General features: G+C 45.3%; 2 protein-coding genes and 1 long non-coding RNA gene across 3 annotated transcripts in view; 2 read left to right on the plus strand and 1 right to left on the minus strand.

Annotated features, from left to right (window-relative positions):
- Positions 1–921: 921 nt before the first annotated feature.
- Positions 922–13,662, plus strand: APMAP (adipocyte plasma membrane associated protein). Its single transcript, XM_084514799.1, has 9 exons — positions 922–1,076; positions 3,902–4,018; positions 7,017–7,132; positions 8,132–8,224; positions 9,149–9,265; positions 10,481–10,655; positions 11,121–11,255; positions 11,632–11,824; positions 12,844–13,662. Exons 1-9 carry the CDS (start codon positions 985–987, stop codon positions 13,051–13,053), a joined length of 1,248 nt encoding a protein of 415 aa, XP_084370925.1. The 5' UTR covers positions 922–984; the 3' UTR covers positions 13,054–13,662.
- A 6,011-nt stretch (positions 13,663–19,673) lies between these two features.
- CST7 (cystatin F) lies at positions 19,674–24,008 on the minus strand. Its single transcript, XM_084514803.1, has 4 exons — positions 23,702–24,008; positions 21,344–21,516; positions 20,922–21,038; positions 19,674–20,476 (listed from the first exon to the last, which is right to left on the minus strand). The coding sequence occupies exons 1-4, from the start codon at positions 23,775–23,777 to the stop codon at positions 20,399–20,401; spliced, it is 444 nt and encodes a 147-aa protein (XP_084370929.1). The 5' UTR covers positions 23,778–24,008; the 3' UTR covers positions 19,674–20,398.
- Positions 23,926–25,412, plus strand: part of LOC311434565 — a 91,126-nt gene continuing 89,639 nt past the window's right edge. Inside the window, exons 1-2 of the long non-coding RNA XR_014691571.1 lie at positions 23,926–24,025; positions 24,657–24,863. This is a non-coding gene — a long non-coding RNA (uncharacterized lncRNA). The remainder of the gene's footprint in view (positions 24,026–24,656; positions 24,864–25,412) is intronic.

The raw sequence follows: 25,412 nt of genomic DNA on the forward strand, positions 1-25,412 counted from the left end.
ATGGATGGTTCTGCTACTAATCTTGTGGGTTTTTGTTTGCTTGTTTTTCATAGAAGCATGCATAGCCTGCACAATGGGGTGTGTGTGGGGAAGGTGAGACACACAGTGCTGTGCAGGAGTGTGTAGCTGTCCCGCAGCTGAAGGAAGAAATGTGTTTCCAGGAGCCACGGGCCACTTGTAAATGCCACGAACACCCTCTGCAGGATGTCTTGTCTACGAAAGAGCAGGGAAGACTGTGTTTCACCACCAGCATACCACACAGATGACACTACAGCTGTATTGCAGGACACTGAACATCCTCATTAGCCACTGCTTGGGTTACCTCCAGCAGCTGCCTCTGGAAAGCTTCCCAACTCCACACTGGGGAGCATCTCCTACAAGTTCCAGGAAGAGCTAGATAACAAGGCAGGTGCCCTGGTGATCCATTTATTTGGGAATTGGTAAAGTGGAGACTGTTTTCCAGCCTAACACAATTATAATCAGGGGCTGTCTCTGTAGCCAGTTAACGCCACAGCAACTTACCTCAGTAACAAGCTTCTGCTTTTAAAGAAGGCTGGTACAAAATGTTCATTTTCACCTCAAAAATGGGAAATTCTGGATGGGGGATTATTCCCAAGTGAGTTTAGAAGCGTATAGCAGTGAGCTTGGCCCTGCCCCGTCCTGGATGGGCGGATTTGGGGCTGTTCAGCTACTTTTGGAGCTTCCCCTCTCCTCTCCCTCCTGCTCGGTTCCCCAGTGCCCCCTGGTGGATAACGGGGGGGCTCCAGGGAGGGGGCTGAGCCGGGGGGGGGGGCTGCGCTGAGCCGGGACCGGGCCCCGCTTGGGGAGCCCGGAGCCTCACCGGGAGCCTCCCGGAGCCCCCGGGGTGGCCAGCGGAGAGCGGCCTCGGGGCTACCGAGCACGCAGGCGCCGCCGAAGCCGAGCTGGGCGGGCCCGGGGGCGGGCAAAGGCCGGGGCCGAGGCCGGGGGCTGGGGCCGGGGAGGATGAATGAGGCCGAGGGGCTGCGGCAGCGCCGGCCGCTCCGCCCGCAGGTCATCACCGAGGACAGCCCGGCGCAGGAGGCCAAGGAGGGCAGGTGGGGCTGCGAGGGGGTGGGGGGAACCGGCCCCGGGCACCCCCGAGGGGTTCGTGCAGGGCTGGGCTCCCTGGCAAGTGATGGCTCAAGGGGTGGCTGCTTTGGGGGTTTTCTGGCCTTTTTTGACCTTTTTTCCTCTCTTTTTCTTATAGCTGGTTTAAACGCAGCTCGTGCTTGGTTAGCGAAGCGATGCTGGTGACGGTGCTGTATTTGCGGGTGTGTGGGCACCGTGCAATGGCTTGGTTGGGGTCTGGGAAGGGCTGCAGGAGGAGGCTGTGGTTTAACGAGCAGCCTGTGTGCGTTTCAGACTCTCGTAATACCTTTGTGAAAGCGTTGTTTGCTTGCGGCGAGGTTCAAAGTTCCGCCTGTAGCTTTCTGCGCAGGCATTTTGTGCAAAGTTGGCTTGGCTGTAACAGCAAGGCGGTAGCTGCAACCAGAAAGCAAGGTTTGGGCCCTGCTGAATGACCTGTGTGACGACTAGCAGCGCTCTGGCTCCCCGTGTCTCCTCTTTGAGCACCTCACAGGTTCTCCTCTCTGCCCTTCGGGGCCATCAGGCCGAGGGAGGCGCTTCTGGCTGTGCGGTGACCTGCACGCACAGACCCCTTTCCACCAGCATCACTCAGCACGTCTTCCTGGATTCACCCTCCCTTGCTAACTTTTCTCAAATCAGTTGTGTTTCTAGGACTCCAGCAGTGATCCAGAGTATCCATCGCCCCAGCAGGTCCTCAGGAGGATAAGGCGGCCCCGGGTTGCCGGCTGTGGTGACCTCTAGTGTCTTCTTGTCAGCCTGCTGTCTTCAAGAGCTGGTGCAACAGCCTCTCTTCTTTGGTTCTCAGTGCCAACTGACTGACTGTTGTTATACCCAGAGCCCTGGGAAGTTGTATCCTTGAGATCTGTGGCTGGAGTCCATGCGAGTTTAATTTTCAGAGATGCAATTAGCTAAGGATCTCCGTTTTGTTTATCAGTGTTAGTAAACTAACTTCAGTGTTTCTTTCTAGTGACCAGTCCCTGACTTACAGTTGTCTGCATTCTGTATTAGATATGTTCTATTCGTTTGCTTTTGCAGTGATCCTGAGCATCTGACTTCTCAAGTGTTTGCTGTTGTTTGTTTGCTTTTCTTTAAATTCTTGCGGTTTCAGCAGGATCTAAAGTAGGTCTTGCAGTTTGCAGGCTTGAAGTGCAATTTTGCACGTCACCTCATTCTTCCTGACTCTTTCCTTTATTGTCAATTCCTTGCAAGTTTGAGTGAGGCTCAGAAATATGACCTTTACTAACGCCATGCTTTCAGGAGCTTTAATTAAGTTGGCTTTCGCAGATGAGTTCCCATTCATCTTTATTAGCTTCCTGTTGTGTGAGCTGTTCTCAGCTGTCACAAAGATGCTTAGGTGACTGCTGACAACACTTTTAATCTCACAGCATTGAGCCATCATCTTTTGAAGGACAGTGGAAGGGCAAGGCTGACAGCTGAAGTCTTTGTATAAACCTGGGGGCCCTCTCATATCTCTTCTACTCTCTCCTTTCCAAATCTAAAGGGAAAAAGACTGGAATGCTGCTTCCCCGAGACACGTAGTGTTAGAACAGATAGTGCTGAAATCTGGTGGTTCATTGCAAGGTCAGCCTGGCCCTAGGGAATTACGGAGAGGTCAGTCAGTGCGGATGAGAAAGCTTATTTGAAGCAGTTTCTGTATCTGCTCACGTCATCTTGGATGGAGACAGGCTGACTGCTGTAACGCTGCTGAAGTGCACGAAGGGGATGCTGCGCTCTTGAATGTGAGAAATAAAATTGATTTATAAGTATGTCTGAGAGCAGGACCCAAGCAGGGTTTGCTGGTGGTGCATCCTTGGAGTGCTTACCTCGTCACAGCCTAGGTCTAGGCCTAGCTCTGTGCTTTCTGTCCCAGCAGGTAACCCCAAAGGTTACCTTGAGGCTGACGCCAGTGCTGTGTGCACATACCTTTAGCTCTCCAGCTGTGGTATTTGTGCTCTGGGCAGTAGTTCGTGGTTTGTTCTGCCTGGATGATGTGCTGTCCTTCACCAGCCGAGTGGAACTGGTCCAATCGGGCACTGTTGGCCTTCATTTGTTTCATGCTGCAAAGAGACTGGCTGGCTGCACCAGTGAATATTTGAGAGTAGCTAAGATTGTGGGAGCTGCTTTCCTAGTTCAAGGCTAGGATTTATTGACTGTGGCTTTGTGCTTGGTTCTGTAAATGCCTGAGGCTTCTAAACTAGTTGAGAGCAAAATGTTTAATTCCTGTGAAAAAAACAGTTTTTGCTGTTTTACTGTGTGTTAGTAAATAGATGATGCTTAATTTCTTCTGCATGCTGGGGTCAAGTTTTGAACCAGTTTTCGCTAAGTCAGGGAAGGATTCAGTTAATCTCCTCTGATCTTTGTTGCATAGTTGTTTGAACTTTTTCATCTAAAATTTGTACCTAATTAATTTGTGTTACTTGAAAGATTCTGAAAGGTGTAAGTTTAACTTTGTGCTGGGATAGAAGCTGCTACCAAAACTTTAATTCAAGTAAAAAAAAAAAAAAAAAAAAAAAGCACAGATTAGTGGTTTTCAGTCAGCTGTAACTTGTAGCCTGCATGAAACCTGTATGTGATACCACTCTCATAGTATGCTGTTATGCTGAGGTTGGATAAATGTCTCTTTCTCTTATACTAACCCCGTCAAAGCGGATCTTTAAGGGTATTTGAGATGGTGGTTGAGCAAAAGTATTTGTGCTTCTGTTTGTAAAGAAAACAGGCTGTTAAATATACATATAAATATTAGATCGTAAATCAGCTTAGTGTGTTAATCTTATTTCTTGTCTGTTCTTGGCAGCACTTACAGCAGCAAGGTGTTCCGTGTTACCTTCTTGACTTTGGCTGCAACTCTAACTGTGCCCCTTCTTGGAGCAACTGTTCTGCTGGATTGTCCTATAGACCCCCAGCCTATAAGGTAAGTTGTTGGTTTGTTTTGAAGGCAATATACTGAAACATAGCTACATGTATGTGTTCTGCTTTTTTTTTTTTTTTTTAAACAAACGAGTCCACAGTGTAAAGTGATTTCAACTGGATTAAGAAATCGGGGAGTGATTGCAGTACTATCCAGTGCCATGGCTTGCTTCACATACCCAGTCTGTTTCTGAGTCATCCTGTGTGGTTGTGTGTACTGATTGGGGAGTTACTGAATTATTTTGTTTGATCGTTAATCTACAAAATGTTTTTCCCGCTGTCCAAGCTGTCAGCAGGGCTTGTTGTTACTTACGTGTGCTCCTGTCTTCAGGGAGAAAAGAACTGCTCTTTGACTAGGGACCAATCTGTACGGCTGTACCAGAGCTGTACCTGTTTCTGTCAAAGAGAGACTGTTCATCTCAAGATGTAAACTGAAACGATAACCTGACTGGGTTGATTCGGTGCTTCGTACCAGCTGAACCATACGATGATGTTATATTTAAATGCAGATCTCACAAAGCAAATGCTTCTAGGTGACTTCTGCCAGGAAACATCTGAATCAATGTCTGTGTCAAATGTGGAATGTAACAGTGAGCAAGCTACATGAGCAGATGAAAGGTGTGTTGAGAGAAGTTGCATGTGCAACAACACTGACTGCTAGTGTAGTCAGGCTGTTTAGTGCTTCTGGCAGTTTAAAGTAAGTGAAAATGCTCAGTCGGCTAAATATTTATGATCAATGTGATAATTCCTTAATGAAAAGGAAAACCAACACTGCAAATATCTCCAGAGTTGAAAGAAACTGTTAATGTGCTCGTAGTACTTACGAGTCTTGCCAATAAGCTATTAGCCATAAGCTGCCTGATTGCAAATCTTAATGAAATGCTTTTTCCTGTGGCTGGGTTTAACAAAGTATTCTCTGAAATACATTGCAACTAAACAATTTTGGAAGCCAACAGGATATATCCGTAAAGCTTTTCTTATTATATTGTTCTCATCTAATTCTTGTCCAGTATAACAGTATTCTGCATGCTTACATATCTTGCTCTGAGTCCATTTTACAACTATTTTTCTTGTCCAAATCACTGGCTAGTATTGCTTCATGTTCTTAATTAGCTGTTTAGATTTGCTGCTAGGAGTGATTTTGGTCTGTACACCACAGGATAATTCTGTGTGATGTTTATGAAGTGCTTTGAAACAGCTGAAGTAGATGCTGTTTGAAGCAATCCTTTCAGTGAAAGAACACAGAAATTCTGTTCACCAATGATGATGTTATTCCGGTAAGCTACCAGAAAAAATGAGGGATGGGGGCATGGGAAGCAGATGAGATCTGTAAAACTCTGCACGAAATTTCTGCAACTCTGATTTATTCAGAGTTCTTTCTTTGTAAGTCTGTCTCAGATAGTACTGATCCTGGGGAAGATTTTCTGCTTGAAAACATAACTGGCCAAAGTTCCCAGCAAATGAGTTCCTTATCTGGAGAAGCTGTTATCTTCATCTAAAACATCTGATGCTTGGAAGAAGGCATGGAAAACCAATTTCTGATAGCACTGTGCGGGGAACTTTGCTGTGAATCTAGTGTGGGCAGGAGCAAGTAATTCAATTGGTTTTGTTGTAAAATAGTAAAACAGGCTGAAAGGAAGGTTTGCTGTCTGTAACCAGACAGATAAAGTATGTGTTTTTCTCTCTCTTTGCATTATTTGTATTGTGTGCCTGTTCTCTTCAATTGTCATAGCTTTTACAGTTTGCAGTTTCAGTTGACTTTCTTTTCCCTAATTCTAGAAATGTCAATTACATTCACCACATGAACAGTATGGTTGCAGCGTAGCTTGTGCTGAAGATGTCCTGGATCCTGTGAACCTGGGCACATTTTGGAGTCAAATGTTGTCTTCTTAAGATTCTACAGGTGGAAGGCATTTGCTTGTGATCATATAGGGGGTTATTTACATTAAAAATTCAAAAATTCTTTCAAAACTTGACCCTGAGAGCTTTAGCACGCTATTGTGCATGAGCAGCTAATGAACTTACCACTGTGGGCAAGTATGCAGCATTAGTAATGACTTGAAATCCTTAACTCATGGAGGCTGTGGCAGTGTGGGTGTGTTTTTAAGAACCTAAAACACTGGAATATTATTTGTGTTTATTAGCACAATTAGAGCAGGTTTTGGAGCACAGTGCTTTGTAGCCTGGTAAGTGAGTTGAAGCTGTGTATGCATTTTGCTCCTAGCTTTCTTCATATTTCTGTAGTTGATTAGAACTCTGTCTGACTTCAATCTGGCTATTTATGTGAATAAGGGCTTGCAAGACTAGACCTTACTTATTATTTTTAGGTTTCGGTTCCCTTTATGCACAACTTACTCCTTTGAGCTGGTCTTTCTCTATAGGAATGCATTCAAATTATGAACCAGAATACATCTTTCAGTGTGGTATGAAAACATGCATGTCAAGTGTTTAAAGTACTGGAACACTTTTTTCACTATTTATTAATTTTATTTATTTATTTTTATTGTGTATTGTAAAATGACAGGCTTTTAAGTTCTAAACCTGTTTTGGTTAGGAACTTGCATCTATCTTTCTGGGAAAAATAATTTTATGTGATGTATAAATAAAACAATGTGCTACAAACAACTTATTCAGCTGAGTAAGAGAAGAGTAACTCTTGTGTTGTGGCAAAGCTGAAGCCTTTGCCTTTGTGTAAGGAAGACAAACTGAGAATGTGTTATTGGACTTAAAGCAGTTTTCCAGACATGCCTTAAGAATACATGATTTCAGCTTTTCTTTCCACATCAGCAGAACCAGAATTTTTTTGATGAAATCCCTGATGAACAAGAGTTGTTTTTTCCAGCTCGCCAGCTGTATTTTCTCTTTTGAAATATGCTGTATGTGAAGCATAGGTCAGGTTTGCAGGAGCTGGTAAACTAGGAAAAAAACAACGATCCAACTTGTTGCTCAAGTGTGTTTGCAGATTGGTGCAAAGGGTCACGAGGTCTGTTCTGTTTTTGCAGTTTGAAGGAACCTCCCCTCCTGACGGGTGTTCTAGAGCCCAATAGCAAGTTACAGAAAGCTGAGCGGCTATGGGAGAATCAGCTGGTTGGACCCGAATCCATCGTCAACATTGGCGGTAATCACTGACAAAAGCTGCTCAGTAGGCGTACCTTTTATTTTCCTTCTGCTGTATCTTCTAATGAATTAGTAGAATATTTGTATATGTATTTTCCCCAGCAAGAATGCATTCTAAGTTCCTTCCTCAGGTGACAGTTTTGTTACCTAGTTTTGTCAGTCTCATCAGAAACTGTTTAGGAAACCTCCTTGCTTGTGACAACTGAGCTGTGGGTGAAATGAACAACCTGACTGGGAGTAAAGTTTGTATGAATAAATGTTGAAGTCTTATTCCCTTTGAGAAGTATAATTAGCAGACTTAGAACTTAAATTAGAGATGGAAAAGCCCAATACAACAGTCACTTGCCACTTAATCTGGATATGTGGAAAAGTTTACATGCTGTTTGTATTCAGTGCATCTGCCTCATGGCTTGGCATGAATACAGTAATTTAGCAATGCTTTTGGCTTGGGTGGATGTTAGGTTGCTATGTCTTTTGTAATTCTTCTTCAGAACAGATGCAGTGTGGGCATTGGCAGTTTAAACCTCTTCAGTAGTGCTCAGCAGCCTGTGGGACTTCTGAGCACTGTCAGAATTAGAAGTTTTGTCTAGTCAGTCTCTCCTTGAAAAGAAATAGGATGGAAGCAGTACCTGATTATGTTTTGTGGTGATGTAGAAATCTGCCTGCAGGGATCAATTCGATGACTAGTCATTAAGTGGTTATGGTGGTTTTTAGCTGAGGAGTGGGGCCATTTATGGGTGAAAATCTTTATATCCATCTGCTAACTCCTAAGGCTTGAATCCTTCCTCTTCTTTTTGAGTAGGAAGAAGTCTAACCAAGTGCTTTTATTTGCTTTCATCGTTTTCCCCTTTCCCTATTTACTCTTGTTCCCTGACTGAAGAGGAAAACTTTACAGTATTTTAAACATGATTTCTACTTTGTGCTGATATTTCTATCCCATAGAAGGATGTTTGCCACAGTAGATCTGTGATGAAGTTAATTACATGGGTTGTTTTTACAGATGCACTATTTACTGGGACAGCTGATGGGAAGGTTCTTAAAATTGAAGATGGAGTTATACAAACAATAGCCAGAATTGGCCATGGTCCTTGTGGTAAGTGACAGCTCCTGTGACAATATCTGAAAACATCTGGATCAGGACTTGTGTTGATTAACTTGGTGTTTTGTCTGGATTGCTCGTGCAAATGCATGTCTTCTTCTGTAGAGATTTTTCTTTGTGTCATGGCTAAAAGACCTGACCTCTAATAAGACTGTGGCATGGATGATGTCAGTAGAATATCCTGCACCTTAACACCAGAAAGAAGATGAAGTTGCCACCTTCCTTCTCTAGAATTTCACCTCACATTTTGTTGTACCAGTTCCCTTCTTCTGTTTGTAAGCACAGCGTGGGGGCTGCATCTGCAGTTACTTGTTGAATTCCACACCTCTCTCCAAACCACTTACTTGCTTCACTTAATGAGTTTCTCACATGAGTGAGAACAACTGGTAGTGGCTTGTTTATTAGTGTTATTAATAACTTGAGTGTTTGCAGCCCTGTGCTGGTCACTGGTTAGGCAGAGGCTGTGGGCTGGAATTGTCGCTCAGCACAAACATACTCAGCATTTTAGGTATTTTATGCGGCTGTTCACAAGATAAGGCTCTGGATGGATCTAGAAGCCTCAGTTTGGCTGCCCAACAAGTAGGCAGGCCTGTTGACAGCTTTGAGGCCAAAAGAAACCAAAGTCTGCTGCCAGCTATTACAGAGCTGGACTTTGTGCTTCTGGGGTCCCAAACAGTACTTGGGCCAGCTGTTAGCTGCTCAGTAGCCTGACAAATGATAGGATTATCTCTAGACTGATCAAAACATGGGAATATCTGTTCCACTCACACCTAGGCAAGTAAGAATCATTTCTTTAATGAATATGTGTATGGTACAGGCCACAGAGTCTTGTTAACCTGTAGTTGAACCTAATGTGGATAGCCTGAATGCCTTGCATTTATTTATATTTGTAAAACCATTTAAAAATTGTTTCCTAAGGAACCCGTGAAGATGAGCCAACTTGTGGACGACCGCTTGGCATCAGAGTGGGACCAAATAACACCCTTTTTGTGGCAGATGCTTATTATGGGCTCTATGAAGTTAATCCTGGCACAGGTATGACTTCTCTGCTCAGCAGTTCTCTTTTGCTGACAAATCTGGTCTTCATTTGGAGTTTTACCAGACACTGTAGGCTTAACAGCACCTCACTTTTCTTTAGTGGTTTGCAGCTGTGTGGGTGAAACATGCCATGCAAGAACATGACATTTATTTTCCTGTAGCAATCAGTTCCTCTCAATATCTGTCTAGATCAGTGTTACCAGTTGCTTATCTTCTGGTGATCTGTGCTGTTGACTGTCAACATGGGTACCTCAGGATTCATAAGCTTTGTGTAGTTGCTTTAGTTTTCTTAAAGGTAGAAAAATAATCTGCTGTTACATAAGCTTTTTGCCATGTTTGGTGTACCCTCATTTCTGCCTTAATCTTACTTCGTGTTAGCGAAGAGCTCTTCTCTGTAACCCCAATCTGTAGAAGGTGAAGAAAGATGTAGTTTGTGTGGCTGAAGATCAAAATGCTTGCTCCTGCTGAGAAAGGCACTGCTGCTTTGTGCCCTTCATTGCATCTCCCTGAGCCAGGTCTCAGTTTCAGGAGCTCTGTTGTCAGAAAACCATGGTTTGCTTTCTCGCAGGGTTGACTTTTTTTCATAGTTTACATCTCCACATTGGCTCTGGGTGGGGAGGGGGAGGCTGTCCAAATCCCAAGTCAGATGTATTGAAAGGGCTTAGACTGGGGGGCTTTGGGGGAGCGTAATCGAGGTCTCACCTTTCAGATGGTAGGCAGCTACCATATTTGCTCTGTCATGTCAAAAACAAAACAAACAAACACCTGTGCCCAAAGATGACTTTAATAGATTTTGGTCAATTTTTAGAGAATTGATCATCGTAATTTATCTGGTGATGTGCCAACTCTCTTTTCCTATGGGAAAAGAGAGAGTAGTGATTGGCTTGCCTGAATTCTTTTACAAGTCTGGGACCTGAATTTGCATTTGGTTTAACATGACCTTCACAAACGTGAGAAGTTTGGTGCATATCAATAGGAAACACCTACTGTTTCAGCTTTTCTGAGTAGTATTTTCCCCTTGTCATTTACATTGTGTTGAGTTGTTCCATTACAAAACAAAACCTTATTACTGAAAAGGGGCAAGAATGGGAAAAAAAAATAGTGAGATGCTTGCTAATTTTCTATTAATATTTAACTCATTTCCAAGGTAGGACGTACAAAAGCTGGTCTTATGTATCTTTTTTTTCTTTCTTTTTTTTTTTTTTAAACCAGGTGAAACAAAAATGCTTGTGTCAACCAAAACGCCAATTGAAGGTCAGAAGTTGTCGTTTGTGAATGACCTTACAGTGACCAGGGATGGCAGGAAAATCTACTTCACTGACTCCAGTAGCAAATGGCAGAGACGGGACTACTTATTCTTGCTTATGGAAGGCACAGATGATGGCCGGCAAGTATCCCTTCCCCGTGGCCTTTAACTTCATTTAAGCTCATCAGTAGGAATGGGCTCGGCTGCTTCCTTGATCATATATAATAAAAAAAGTTTTTATTTTTATGAACCACTTGTGCAAGCACTGTGCTGCCCAGGAGAGGGCTGAAAAATGCGTGGATGGGGCTGATGAGACCTGCAGCGAAGTAAATGAGATTCCTTTCCTTCCTTTTAGAGGATTGGAATGGAACATCCCTTTTAAAAAGGAAGGTGTTAGCATTATGTTCTACCTAAATCCTTTGTGAATAGGCCACTTGTGATTGGCATTAATTTTCTTCTGTGTTCATAAGCAAGCGTTTCCTGACTATTCTTCCTCTTTAACGTATGTGAAGTGCATGTGACCGGGAGGTAAAAATATGTGGAGAACGAATGCAAGATGAATAAATCTGTTTTCTCTCACAAACATGTATAATGCTTTCTTTTTAGCCTCCTTGAATATGACACAGTAACAAAAGAAGTGAAAGTCTTGATGGTGGGACTGAGGTTTCCCAACGGAGTCCAGCTCTCTCCCGCAGAAGACTTTGTCCTGGTGCAGGAGACAACCATGGCTAGAATCAGGAGGTGAGTGGGACTTCATTGAAATCATTGATATTCTGTATTTAAAGATAAAATGACTGAACTGAATGACTCAAATACCTCCTACACTCCGTCCATGGCTAGCTATCAGTGGCAAAGAAAACTTTCCTCTATACTTTTTTTTTTTTTTTTTTTTTTTAATTTTCAGTGGATACACTGCACTGCATAATTCTGGGCTCCTTGAGCACGGTGGAGTAAGATGACTTTTTCTGAGGGAGGAGAATACATCTGTGTTTTATTTCCCTGTGCTAAACTAAGGAAACATTGAAGTTATTTTTAAGTGAATTCATTTTTAGACTTGTATTTATTAGTTAGACTGCTTGAGTTAAGATTTCTTAATCTTACTATTTATACCTTTCAGATATTATGTGTCTGGGCTGATGAAAGGTGGAGCAGATATGTTTGTTGAGAACATGCCTGGTCTTCCAGATAATATCAGGTTAAGCAGCTCTGGAGGATATTGGGTAGCTATGGCAGCTGTCCGTCCCAATCCTGGATTTTCTATGTTTGATTTTTTGTCTGAAAAACCGTGGATTAAAAGGATGATATTTAAGGTAAGAAAAAAAAATCACTTTTAGTATAGGAATGGAAGTGATAAATACTTGTTTGTCTTGATTCTTCCTCCTCTTAGGAAGATTTTAAATATATATGTATGTATTAGTGTTGTGATTGAAATTGTTGTGGTTGCTCCAGGTAGAGCAGTCTGTGTAAACTAACTTTTACCTCTCTGAGTAGGAGGCACACATCTCTAAGTTGCCATCCAGCTTGATCTCAGAAGAGAAAGGGGGATTCTCTGCCCTAGTCATGCAGCAATACAGGATCTGTATTTGGATATATGAAGACTTCACCTTTATACCTGAGGTGTCTAGGCTACTTATTGCCTGGTGTTTGAAGAGCATTTGGGAAATCTCGTCTGTTCTAATGATTGTCCTAGGCATCCTAGAAGACAGTATGTGTTACATACGCTGCTAGGTGACGCTTCTTGTTCTGACTCGATGTGCCTTTTATGTCACACAACCATTTGAGATAAGGAATAGCAAAAATAATGTATTCTGTGAAGGGCATCTGACACTAAAGAAATGGAGTGGTTCTCTTTACATAATCCAAAGACTTGAAAGTACTACTCAAAACAAAAGCAAACAAAAAACCACCAAATCAACAGGCAACACTTGGCTGAAATGGCACTTACATCCGAAATGAATTCTTATCTGTGCTGTGCTGTCTCTGTAAAGCCTGCTGTTCTTCCTGGTGCAGTGCAGGATCCTTAACAGAGTAATGCTACAGGGAGCAGTGCATGATGTCAGCTGCACCAGAACAAGCTGCTGCTTCCTGTGAGGACATTCAGTCAGCCTAGTATCAGCGTCCATTTCTGCTGGTCATTCCTTTAAATTTGACTTTATTTTTCTCCCAGATGTTAATGTGTTAAGCCTATGTAATAGTGTTTACTCAAAATGTGCTCCTCTGTTTTTAGCTGCTTGGAGGTGCGTGGGATGGTCTTTCACTGTGTAAGTGTCTGACTTCTAATTATGTACAACAGAATCTTTTGTTAACTTTTTTTTTCTTTTCTTTATAGTTGCTGAGTCAGGAAACTGTGACCAAATTTTTGCCCAAGCGTAGCCTCGTTGTTGAACTCAGTGAGACAGGGTCCTACAAAAGAAGCTTTCATGATCCCACTGGAATGACAGCAGCTTATGTTAGCGAGGTACATGAACACAACGGCTATCTCTACCTGGGCTCCTTCCGGTCTCCGTTTATTTGCAGACTTAATCTTCAGCACGTTTAACCGTCCATACATGATCAAGTGCCACTGTCCTGTAATGCTCTAGAGGTACGAAGGAAGCATGTGTTTGAGACAGTGTGTGACCAAGGAGGAAAAATGAAGACAGCCTGCTAGCGTGTGCAGTAGCACTGTTCTGCTGCCTTAGGAAAATGTACGGCTTGCTGTATCTGTCCTCTTCATGGTTTGGCTGTTGGCATGCGTGTTAATGTACGGTGGGGCATCTTCGTACAGTTATATGCTCACACAAAATTGATTGCTTTTACAAACCCAACCCCGTTTGGAGTTTTCTTAAAAAGACATCATCTGTCACCCTTAATGCAACTGTACGTCTTCCTTAGGCCGGAAGGATTTATGATGTATGGAATTTAATCGTGTATGATTTGGATTGAAGAAGGTGTCTTGCATGTGTTTGTTTTAAAGCCAACTGTTTAGGATTGATTACGGTGCATGTTCTAATGTCATCCCGTGGTGCTGTGGTAGAGACAGCAACATCCAGAACGTGCCTAGAAATATAGTTCTACCATTCAGGTTTCTTCAATTCCAGCCTGTGTAATCAACATCAGAAACTGCAGTAAACACTTAATCAACATGAAGAATCTAATTTGATCATTATCTGTGGATTCCTGTGTGGTTTTTTTTGTAGCATTGTAGTTGGATGATGAATGAAAGTTGCGTTTTCAATGTTATTAAAGACTAGTTCCAGTGGGTTTAAAGTGGGTCACTTAGAGTGTTACCTCTGTGTTTATCAGCTCCGGTAAGTGTCCTGTTCATTACATAGGTGGCCGTTTCTGAGGGGCATGGGCGGGAAGGAAATCCTCTTCAGCATGCTTTTTATGGAGAAGGGGGGGAAGGTTTTGGTGAAGGTCCATACCTGAGGGTGGATATGGACTGAAATGTCCCCTGCAAAATCCTATAATAAGGAAAGCTTTGGAGGAAAATCTTTGAATGTGGTAGTAGCTCATGGATGCTTCCTGGCATTTCCAGAAGATATTATGTACCTCCTGCATTGACAGATACTCTGGAGAATCCAAGAAATGATTTTCTGACAAGCAATGACAAGGAAATGCTGTTCAGTTTACACTTTCATTAAGTTTCTTTTTTTTTTTCACCTCATATAGGAACTTAATGGTGTTACTTTAGCAGCTGTGTGATTTTAGTACATTGATTCCTGTTCAGGGACTGAAGATTACTGCTTGTTCTCTTTCTGCCACTGGGTGATAGTCAAACATAGACTAACTCTGTTGCTCTGTTTTCTCACCTTTGAAAAGGAAATGACCAAGATTTGCTTGATGTATAAAGAACAGCACCAGAGAAAGGGAAGATGATGTTGAACATGTCATCTGCTTTCACTGGCTTTCGTTTGCATATCCCTGCAGTAACAGAGACAGGCGCAGAAGGTGATTGCTTTCTGTCAGAGCTCTGTCAGTTCGTGCTGTGTTACTACAGACTGCAGCAGCCCTGTGGCAGGTAGCTGATGGGTGCTGGCTCAGGGTGACTTGCTCCCATACAGACTAGGTCACACTCACAAGCCCTTTTGCATATTCCAGTGGCTACTGGGCTTGGGAGGAAGCTCAGTAAGAGGAGAAAGAAGTCTGGCGGATGAGTTGCTGCAGGGTCTGACCTCTGGCCTGGCTGAGCCCTGTCTTAATTATTTGTGGGCAGAGACTGAGTGATTCTGTGGCAAGTGAAAGGCTGAGAAGCGAGACCTGCCTGGTGGACTCTTGCTATGGGAACACTGAGGAAGGGCTGAAAATGGGGCACTCTTGCAACATTTCTTCCTGGGAAAAGGGCAGGCTGTTTAAGCAGCAGCTGGCTAGCGTTGTTCTGCCAGCCCTTGTAGCTGTTAGTCTCAGTCTCGTGGGACATGAGGATTGAACTTGGCGTGAGCTTAAATCAGGGGTGCCCGGTTGCTGTGGGGCTTGTTTCAGGTTAGTGCTTTGGTGGCCTTGAGGCAAGCATGGCTTTGTCTGTTTCTGCAAAGTTAGCTCTAGTGCTTGCAAAAGTATCTAACTGAATAACCTGTGCTGTCTTTTGTGGTGAAATGGACCTCGGTTGCTTAGACATGCCGCATGTAATAGCTTTTGTGCAAGTGATTCCCTTTTAAGATTGCCTTGAACACTTGGGATCCGTGTTGGCCACTGCATCTCAGGGAAGTTCAGTTGTTTCCTCTCCTTGCTGGTTGGTGGTACAGTTTTTTTTCTGGCTGGACCTCTCCAGCTGGGCAGAGTGGGACTCCAGCTACTGCTGCTTTAGAAATAACTGCAGGTAGATGAAAGGCAGGCTCTGCACTGACCTGGGGGCAGGAGGGGAGTTCTGGCAGCGGGCTTCAGAGGCAAGCAGGAATTCATCCCCATAAAAGTATAGTGTCTGATGTTTTGTCCTGCCTCTTGTTGTGTCCCCCTAGTAACAGAAATTGCTGGTTTTGTCTGTGTTTGGTTGGAAAGTAGCTGAAAAGCTGCAATTTAAATGAGTTTGTCTACAAGTGTAGCCTTTGGACTAAGGGTATGAGTGGAATTTTCCTCAATTTAATTTTTCAGATTGTATAAAACCTGTCTGCCCAGCTCCTGTGAACAGGAAAAGTTCATGGAGTCCCAGTCTGGTCTGCGGTTCCCGTTGTACAAAAGCAGAAATACCAGTCAAGTTTGTAAAGCACTGAACGTAAAACTGTGATAGGCTGCACAACTGAGCAACAAACTACATGGGGCCATGCCATTTAGTCAGGCTGTTGGTATTTTGTTTGTCACAAGAAGCTTAAAGCCTCAGCTAAAATGAAATGTTGCTATGAGTTAACCTTTCCTCACAGATGCAAGTTAACCTTTTCCTCTGAGAGGTGATGTGGTCATCTCCTGTGTTTTGGTAATGACCTGAAACTTTTCAGCAAAGTTTTTGCTGAAAATTGGCCCTGGGAGCTCGAGCTCGATCTGAAGCAGCGTGGCATGTAAGGTACCAGGTCTAGGAAAGAGCTGGTATGCTTGACTCTTCCTGGAAAGAGAGGTTCCTGGCCCAACACTGCCAGTGCTTCCATGGCCACTAAAATTGAAAGGAGGCCACTTCTTGAGGATGGCTGCAGTATCAGCAGGCACCTGGGAGGAATTGCAGTACCAGCTGGAGGTGTCATGGTGCAGTTTAAGGCTCTTCTGGTGTGTATCTGAACACAGGGTCTGCATAGCTCCAGTCCAATGAGATCCAAAGTCTGCAGAGGCTCAAAGGAGTTTCACCTTTCCTGAGCTCAGGTGGCGTTGGCTCCCGTTCCTGGTGCAGTGCGCTGGCAGTCCATCCTTGGTGAGCTGAAGTGGGATGCTCTGTAGCTGCAGAGCGCAGGTGAAACAGGTTGGTTGACACACAGCTCTTTCATTGCCTCACCGTGAATGGTTCTTAAGAACAGTGTTTTCATGGAAACTCAGATGCTTGTAATTACTGTCAGTTTCTCAGATGCAACCCTCCCAGAGTACGGCAGCAGCATTAAAACGCCTGTGTAACAAACTGGCATGAACTCCTTTTGGTGCTAGTGAGAAGCCTGCTTTTACAGGCTCATTCTACTTCCACAGAAGTGTGAGTCAGGTTTCAGGTGGCTGCTGACACATCTGCCTTGAGCAACTGGGAAAGTTGGAAGTGAGGCTTGGAAAAAATGACAGCGCTGCCTTCTCTTGTTTGATCTTGCCAGTGCAGGAACATGACACCTTTGCAGCTCTGGGGCTGGCAGTTCTCTAGAAGTGGGAGCATTTTCAGCAGTGTCCAAAGATTTTGTCAGGACATGATTGTTTTGGTGTCAGGAGAAGGGCTCTGTGGCTTCCTAAGAAGGGCAGAAACCCTCTCTGCACAACCCCGAGAGGGTTCTGAGCTTTACCCAAGCTTCTCCAAAACGTTGGGATGCAGAACTGGAAAACAGTGCCCAGTCTCCTGAGGGATGTGTATTTTAAAGATACGTTTTGTATCACCATGTTTTTGTTTTGTTGGTGGAACAGATGTTTCTGCAGGGCAAAAATGTCAATAAAATTTTGCTGAAGCTGTTTAAGATGTTATTCCCCAGATAACTGCCCTGTCCCCATTCTGGAGCAAGCATACAGTAGATCTGCTGGAAGATGGTGCGTGTATCCCATAACACTTCTGCAGAGTTTGGTATTTCAGTGCAAACAGCTGATAAAATTGATTGCAAGGCCATGGCTCAAGTCTGCTTCCTTTAAATCCAAGTCTGCTTTGAGGCAGTGGCCTTTGCAGGTGGGATGGTGTCTCCTAAACTTCTGTGTCTGTCTACACAGCGTTCACAGCAGAGATCTTTTAATGCTGACACATGGACTTTCTCATCTAGTTTGCTTAGAAAAACTGGTGCTAGAAAAGAATAACCACACAGGGACCGACTGTAGCTCGTTCTGCTTCTTTGTTTGAGGTAAGGACTGAAAGATTTAGCAGTAAGTTGTCACAGTGACCTAAATACAAGTGGTTTCCTCTCAGCCAGCAGAAAGTCATGTCTCCATATAGAGCACTGCCAGTTAAACCTCGCGTTGGTTCTGTGTAACTCCATGCATGACACCCCAGCTGTCAACAGGTTCTGGGTGTACCTGATTTCACAACTTGACAGACAACTGATATATAAAGGCCTGCCGTGTCCAAAATATGGAGCAGCTGATGTGAAGAGACTGCAAAGTGGTACATCAGTCAGAGTTCATTTATTTTGGTAGCTGGCAGGCTGTTTCCTATGTAATCAGTAAGTAGGAGTGTGGGGGGAAAGGCTGCATAGCACAGCTTTTGAACAAAAATGGGGGAGTTTTGACTGACCTGCTCAGATCAGTGCAGATCACTAGGCTCTGCGAATCTCCAGTGAAACGTAGGCTGGCTTGGTTTGGGTGCACGAAGATCTCCTCAGCCTGCAGCCCATCCCTCCCTAAGGCAGAGCTGTTAGGGAACACTACTCCAGAAGAGGCTGAGCATCCTCGTAAGGAGATGAGCTGAGAAAATTCGTAATGCACCAAGCACTTGTGCTTCCAGCATGCCTGGAGCACTGTCTGAAACCAAAGGAAACTGCTCCTTAAGCTCACTTGTAATGCTTCTAGATGAACAGATTCCTCTGAAGTACCAGCTTTGGTTTTCACAGGAGCTCTTAATGCTCTGCTGGGATTGTTCCTTTTTCTCTGGCATCTGGGGCTGGCAGGAACAACTCTTTCTTCTCTCCTTAGGCTCTACATTTTTTTATTGGATGTATTTATTTTTACATAATTGTCTTTGTAGCCAGGAATAGATGTCAGAGCCTCTGCAAAGGTATGAACTCTCAGTTTTAACTGGTAAACAGTCAACCTTGGTGTAAATTCTAGCAAAACTGCATCTTGGGCAGAGATGTCAGCTTGACTGCTGGATGTCATGGTGACTCAGTGGCACTTAGCACTGACCTAAAAGAACTGCAGCTGGTGGTGCCCTCCTGATGGGAGACTGTTTAATGGCTGAATTCCTTCCCTAGCAAGGTGCTCGGAGGTGGACTAAGAGCTCAGATGATGTTAGCCCTGCTCCTTCCTTTGATCATGATAACTGTTAACTACCTGGAGATGACGGATGCTGCTATTCCAGCGTGCCTTGCTTATTGTAATGTTACAGTAAACACTTAGGCTTAGATTTATGGCTGGAGCAGATCTGTCTTTCTCAGAAGGTGCTTGCCTGCTAACTTGGTTGCAAAGAGCTCATCTGTGTTGTAGGAAATGCTGCCAATAGTTCTGTGTAAAACATGCAGCTCTCCTTTGCTTCCAAACTAGCCTGTTTGGGTAGAAATGTCTAAACAATCTTGCTGCATTTTCCTCAGGACAGCAGCATGAGCACGTTGTGTTTGTTACCCTGCGTGATGCCAGATGTCTGGCTTTAACTTCTGTTTTTTAACAAATGGGGGATTGACCCTGAGTCAAGTGATCTGCCTGCAAAGGCTTGCTGTGGCACTACTTGGAGCAGAGGCCGCAGCTGTGGTGTGAAGAGCCTGCCTGGCTTCAGGGTCCTTGCACCTTGGCCTGGAGCCCATCAGTGGCTGTTCTTGACCAAATGATGGTTAAAAAGGCTGAAATTGGGGGTGTCCCTGCTAATGGGAGGTACAATAGAGCTGCGGAGAAGCAACAGCTGTGAGAAGCAAGGGTGTATTTGTGGAAAGAAAGTGATGTTTATAGCTTAGGTAAGGGTCCTATTCACGTATAAGTGTGTGAATGAACGTAGGCCGAGGCTTTGTTGCTGTTCTAAGGTAGCAGTTACCCAAATCCTTCCAAATATCTCCTCAGAAAGAGCAGTCAGGCACTGGGATGGGTTGCTTAGGGAGGTGGTGGAGTCACCATCCCTGGGGGTGTTCAAGGAAAGGCTGGACGTGGTGCTGAGGGACATGGTTTAGTGGGTGACATTGGTGGTAGGGGGATGGTTGGATCAGGTGATCTTAGAGGTCTCTTCCAACCTTAATGATTCTGTGATCCTATGAAATAAGGGCTTTAGTCCTGTGTGAGCAATAATCTACATGAAGAGTAAAGGCTTAAAGAGAGGAAGGTGCCCACATAGGCAAGCCCATCATTCCGCTAAAATTCAATGTAAGCTGTAGACAAACAGAAATTAAACACTGAATATTAACGTGAATGAAACTACGTTGTTTAACCTCAGCAAAAATATGCTTTGGAAATTATTGTGTTTATTTGTCTTAACATTCGCAACAATGCCCTTTCACAGCAGATTAGCTTTTGATTAATTTAGAAACAGTATTTAGGCTGTACCATTTTTGAGCTGTGGGTGTGTCTTAGGACAGTATCATCCATATTCTTGACTTGAGGAAAGAACAGCTGTACCTTATGCATTCCTGACAGATATATCTAAGCTTTTCTCTGGCTCTGGAGATCCTTTAACACTCGTGTGTGTGTGTGTGTATCCCCAGGCATACTGTCCTATTTTAAAGCCTTGCACAGTGTCAAAGTTGTGTGTGCTGTGGTTTAGGCTCGTTTATATCATAGCTGCATGAAGACTCATCATACAACAACGCAAGTCCAACAGAGTGTCCTGGGTCTGCTCACACTGCTTGGAAATCCCGTTCAAAGAGGGTGAATTGCTCTCTAGTGAACGAACGACAACATGTTCTCATCTGTGGTTTAGTTTCAGAAAAAGAGATACACAACTGGATAGCAATGAATTTGGTCACAGCAAGTCTTTTCTTCGTTACTCAGATTTTGAGCATCTTCCTCAGTGACAAGTAGAAAAAAACAACCATGTGCTTTGAGAGAAAAGTTCTGTGTTGATTCCGTACAGTTGTTCCCCACTTCACTTTTGGCCTCAGAAGTCCAGACAAGGAAAAACTCACTATGGCAGATCCCCTGCAAATCACACTCTCACGGGGAAAGGTGGGTCAGCGACAGAGAGCAACTGGGACGTGTGCTTTCTGTAACCAAGGCACTATCCAGACCTCAAAATAGCATTTCAGCATCTGCAGATAAAAGGGAAATGGGTGACAAAGTTCAGCTGGCTGCTGCTTGTTCTTGGCATTGTGAGCCATGTTGGGGCAGGAGAAAAAGAGCATCTTTTAGTGCTTCCCCATCCTGGGAAAAGTGCTCTTTGCCAAGTGACCATATCTTACTGGGAAAGGCCCTGGAAGAGATTTCCTGGGAGGAGCAAATCCTATATTTAGCAGGTCCTGCTATCCAGGAATATAGGCTAAATGGCTGTGTCTGCTTCAGACAGGAGCTGGCCCTGGATGCAGGAGGTACTGTGCTGCTTATATGGATAAATCTGCCTCATGCCAGCCAGCTCCACACAGGGAAAGCTTGTACATCCATGGTGGCATGGCAGAGCTGGTGTGAAGCAACTACACAGCGAGAGCTGGCCAAGGATCACCCCAGTTACTGGGTACCCCCATGGAAGTGGCTCCCTACCTGTTGGAGTTTTTTCTTCTTCTGGAAGTGACAGCTGTCCAGGCTGCAGTGCTCCTTCTTCTCACACACCGTGCGGCCGATTTCCACGTGGAGCATGTATTTCAGCCCTCTGACAATCTAGAGAAAGCATTTTCCTCCTTTAAGGTAAGGCAGGGGAAAGGGATGCTGAAAGAAGCTATTGGCGAGGGACCAAGTGCTATCTCTGTGGATTGTGTGTGGTGGAAGTGTTTTATGTTAAATTACATAACGTAAATGGTGGAAACACCTCCTGTGGGGCAGTTAAGTGGGATAGAGGGACATGTGCTGTTTATCTTTGGGCATGCATAGCAGCCCTGAGGAGGATCTAGCACTCCTATGTCTTGGGTGCTCTGCAGCAGGGTCAGTTATGAATGGTTTGGAGGACCACCAGAAGTGTGTCTTACCTGCACCATGGCTTTGTTTATTTGCCATTCTTTAAACAGGAAGAGGTCATTGGAACTGTTGTTGTATTGGTAAACCCCAAAGCGAGCTGCCTTGCGAACACCAGGATTGTCAGTGTCCATAGGCACAGGGAAGCCAGGTTTCGTGGTCGAATGAGGTGGTGGTATGTAGGTACCTGGAACAACACAAAACACAATCATGAAACGTATGGAGTTGCTAAAACCATGGGAGGCTGGGGTTTGTTCAGCCAAGAGCACATGTTTCCACACAGCCTTTATTACTCTTTGTTCTTAGGTGTGCAGCTACTTTTCCTGCATCTCCATTTGTCCTTTCAATAATTCAGAAGAATCCCAAAGCTCACACTTGATGCCCATACCTTGTCCACTTCACACTTGCCTCCACTCCCCTTTTCTGAAATACAAGAGGAAGAAATCCCGAGCCTGCACCAGTTCTTGTGCTGCTGTTGAAGCCAAGGCCTGCCAGCTGGGGAGGTGACCCTTGGGGTTGTGTGTGGGCAGCAAGCCTGCATTCACACATGCACGTGAACTTGAACCCAAAGCGTGTACTCGTTTTCTGCAAAAGCAAAGGTTTCTACCACCTCCAGATTTTTTTTTTTTTCTTTTTCACAGTTAGATCTCACTAAGAGCTCTCCGCTGAGCCACAGAACACCCTGTGCATTTAAGCTAGTTTTTACTGAGGAAAATAATTAGTTTATCTTGCTCCAAAGGAGAAAAGAGAGCCGACGTGGTGACCCAGAGTCTATTTAAAAGACAAACAAAAACCAACAACAAAACAGAGCATTTTGTTGTTACCATCAACATAGGAGCCTGGAAGGATTCAGCCTTCAGGTTGCACGTGCACACCCTGGTAACATTGCTCAGTATTTAAAACACTGCTCTGCAAAGGAGAGACTCAGCTCCACATTCCCTCTCAACCTAAGGATGTCCAAATTCACATTTCTTCCTATCCTGTACCCCAGCTGACTCCCGTTTTCTTGCAGGTGGGAGCCAGGAGATGCAGGCCACGTGGCTCAGAGAGGAGTGGATGTTCTGCAAGTGACACGTCTCTGGTGTGGGGGTGACAAGCTTCACAGTCTCATGTCTCTGATCTGTGTTGGGACTGGGGTGCAGCCAGCACTGGGCAACGTGGCAGTGTTTTTTCCACCTACCAGCCAAAAGTAGAGTGGCTCAGGCTTTCAGATGCCAGTGCAAGGCCCTATGTGTACCAGTGGTGTTAAAACACCCCCAGCCCACCCTTGGAAGTCCTAGCCTGGGTGGGAGGAGAAGCACTGCGTGACCTGGTGCTTAAATCTCACAGAGGATGTGGTCTTGGGCTGGGAACAATGACTCTCACCGCTCTACGTGGAGATGCTTAGGGTCAAAGTGTTTGTATCTCTCTGTCTTATCTTTTCTTCTGGGTTTTAACATGAGAGGAGAAGTGTTGGTGAGTGTGTGTGGGGGTCTGGCCTGCCTACAGCTACAGCTTCTGCCGGGCAGTAGGAAGGCAGATGGCTTTCTTGCTCTGAGTTTACAGGCAACTGCCTGCCGTTAAGCAAGAGAGGGCTGCTCTTGCAGAGGTGAGCCAGATATGTTGAAGGGTCTGTCTTGTGCTTTCCTCATCGAGGAACAACCTGGGGGTCCTATTCCCGCAATATGAGAGAGTAGTCCTGTGGCTGCTCTCTCCCAGCCCGCAGGAAAGCAAATGGGGACATTTTTGCAGATATTTTATTTTATTTTTTATCATGGGGGTGCTTTTACAACCTCCTCCTCATTACCAGGAGCAAGGCTGGTTTTTATCTTTATATTTAAGACGCAGCAGAGTTCCTGCATGCTTCTGCAACCCCCAGAGGAAACCACAGCCGAAACAAAATGCTGTTGGCTAACCAAACGCCATCCCTGAGCGCGTTAGTGCTTTTCGTGTATAAGAACCAAAGCAATGCTGTAGTAGAGCTAAAACCATCAGAGAGAAAACACTCCTGTCTGCCACTGCTGTCCCAAAGATTTAAGGGCAGCTGCAGTCAAAAGAGTTTCCTTGCTCAGCAAAGAAAGAAATGATAAGGAGAAATGTTTCATTAAAGTCAGTACTCAAGTGCCCATCTGTAGTCAAATTGTTACCCACAGCCTTTAGATTTAATAATCGAGGTCGTGCAGAGTTTAAACACCGACACGTAAGCTGAAACTGGAAGTTGACTTTGAAACCCTTAGGTGATGTTCCTGGGTAGCATGGCTTGCTAAAGGGAGGGAAAGCTTTTTAAGCAAAGCTTCAGCTGAAGTCTGAGCCAGCACGGGCAGCAGTCAGAGGAGAGCTGCGGTCGCAGGGCCTGAAGCACGAGGAGAACAGAGATTATTTTCGGCTCTTACCATCAGAAGTCCCGGTGAAGCCCCAGAGTGCTACACAGCAAAGCATGGTGAAGCTGCAGGCGAGGCTCACTGCCATCTCCACTGCTTCATGAGAGGAGCCCGCCGGCGAGAGACGTGACCGCCCTGCTTCCTGCAGGGGAAGATGTGCCTCTCACGGCCCTTTTATTGGCTGCGAGGGGAGAAATCACCCTGGCCCCCCCGAAGGGTGGTGGCTCTGACACTGACTTTGTCTCCTGCTGGTGACCACGCACCTCGGAGCCCCGGCACAAAGCTCTGCCTCAGATGGGGACTTTTTGCTTCGTGATCCCCAGGGGCTGGGCAGAGGTACGTGATGTAACGCCCATCCTGCGCTGCGGGAAGGGTGGCGGGGCGAGGAGAGTAACGCTCATATGCTTTGAGGTTCATGGGGAAATTTAGCCCTTAAGAAATGGGCAGTGAGCCCTGGGGATGTGGTTCTTGACTTGTGTGTGGGGAAGAGCGATAGAGAAGATGGGTCTTGCTTCCCCTGATGTGGCCATGCAGAATTGGGGTGAGCTGAGGGTAGGGAACGACAAGAAAGTTTCAGAGGAACCCACCTGAGGGGGCTCCACGGAGCCTACTGGAAGATTTTGACTTCGGTGGCTGGGGACAATGCTGTGCTCCCACATTTACAAAGGGGGTTTTGAGAGCAGGATGTGTCCTACTCCGAGGAGGTAAAATTCTCTCCAGGTGCTTTCCAGAGAGCAAGACAAACACAGCGAGAGGGTTGGTTGGGTTCTCAGTGGCTTGCAGAGCTGCTCAGCCCTGGACTTGGTTTTCTCAGGGTCAGTGCTCCAAGTGGTCATCTCCAGGGGGTGTTGGCCCATGCTGAGGAGCTGAAGTATGGGAAAGATTTGGGAGAATGGGAGATGAGCTGACACCACACTGAGGGGCAGGGGGTGACAGACCTTAGTCTGCAGGTGTACATTTATTTTAGGTGAGCTGGAAAGTGGTGGTTGCCTTTCACTTGCCCCAGCAATGAACTGTGCTCTGTTGGGCAAACCCATCTTACTGCCTGAAAGTCCTAAAGCAGGCCAGCACGGGTGGCACGTAAGAAGCCAGAAGAGACTCGTGAGTGTTTCTCTGTAGAGATGAGGTCAACTCCCCGCTGAAAATCCCACCACGAAGGAATGGGCCAAGCAGGGTGAGTCACACTTAGCATCAGTCCTATTGCACTTCTGAATCAGACCTCAAAGCCCATGGAAAACGTTCAGAGCATGACAGGTACTATATTGGCTGGGTTATGTTTGTTTTGAGCTTACACCATGGCCTGACCCTGGTCATAGGATCCTAACACATCCACGTCTTGCTAAAATCCCTTGTCACCCTGCCACATGATGGGCCAGGAAGGGGTTCCCCTGGGATCCTTGTCCCTTTCCTTCTCTTGTTGCATCCTGCTGAGCTCGCAGCCTTCTGATTCGAGTCAAAAGGGTCCCAGCTTGAGGGGATGATAATTGGGTCTGCTCAGGGATTTGGGAGGGATCTTCTCGACCTCTCTTTCCTTCCTCGCTTCAAACAGGTGCCCTGAGACACCAGGAGCAGCCCAGGGGCCAGGTGTGGTGTGAGCGGGGATGGAGAGTAAGGAAGGCCGAGGGAGGTGAGGGGCACCCAGCCGGGTAGGATGGCTGCAAGGACAGCTCTGCTGCTGGCACTAGAGGGCACCAGAAGGTAAGGCACTGTGCCTGCGCCCGCT

This window comes from Aythya ferina, assembly GCF_964211825.1.
Source record: "Aythya ferina genome assembly, chromosome: 3".
Classification (NCBI taxonomy): domain Eukaryota; kingdom Metazoa; phylum Chordata; class Aves; order Anseriformes; family Anatidae; genus Aythya; species Aythya ferina.

Excerpts from the sequence above, each read along its gene's own strand:
- CST7 (XM_084514803.1), bottom strand. The coding sequence starts at position 23,777 with ATGGCAGTGAGCCTCGCCTGCAGCTTCACCATGCTTTGCTGTGTAGCA. Across the intron at positions 21,517-23,701 it reads CTTCACCGGGACTTCTGATG|GTACCTACATACCACCACCT; the intron begins GTAAGAGCCGAA and ends GTGTTGTTCCAG. Across the intron at positions 21,039-21,343 it reads TAAACAAAGCCATGGTGCAG|ATTGTCAGAGGGCTGAAATA; the intron begins GTAAGACACACT and ends TGCTTTCTCTAG.
- APMAP (XM_084514799.1), top strand. The coding sequence starts at position 985 with ATGAATGAGGCCGAGGGGCTGCGGCAGCGCCGGCCGCTCCGCCCGCAG. Across the intron at positions 1,077-3,901 it reads CAGGAGGCCAAGGAGGGCAG|CACTTACAGCAGCAAGGTGT; the intron begins GTGGGGCTGCGA and ends TGTTCTTGGCAG. Across the intron at positions 10,656-11,120 it reads GAAGGCACAGATGATGGCCG|CCTCCTTGAATATGACACAG; the intron begins GCAAGTATCCCT and ends CTTTCTTTTTAG.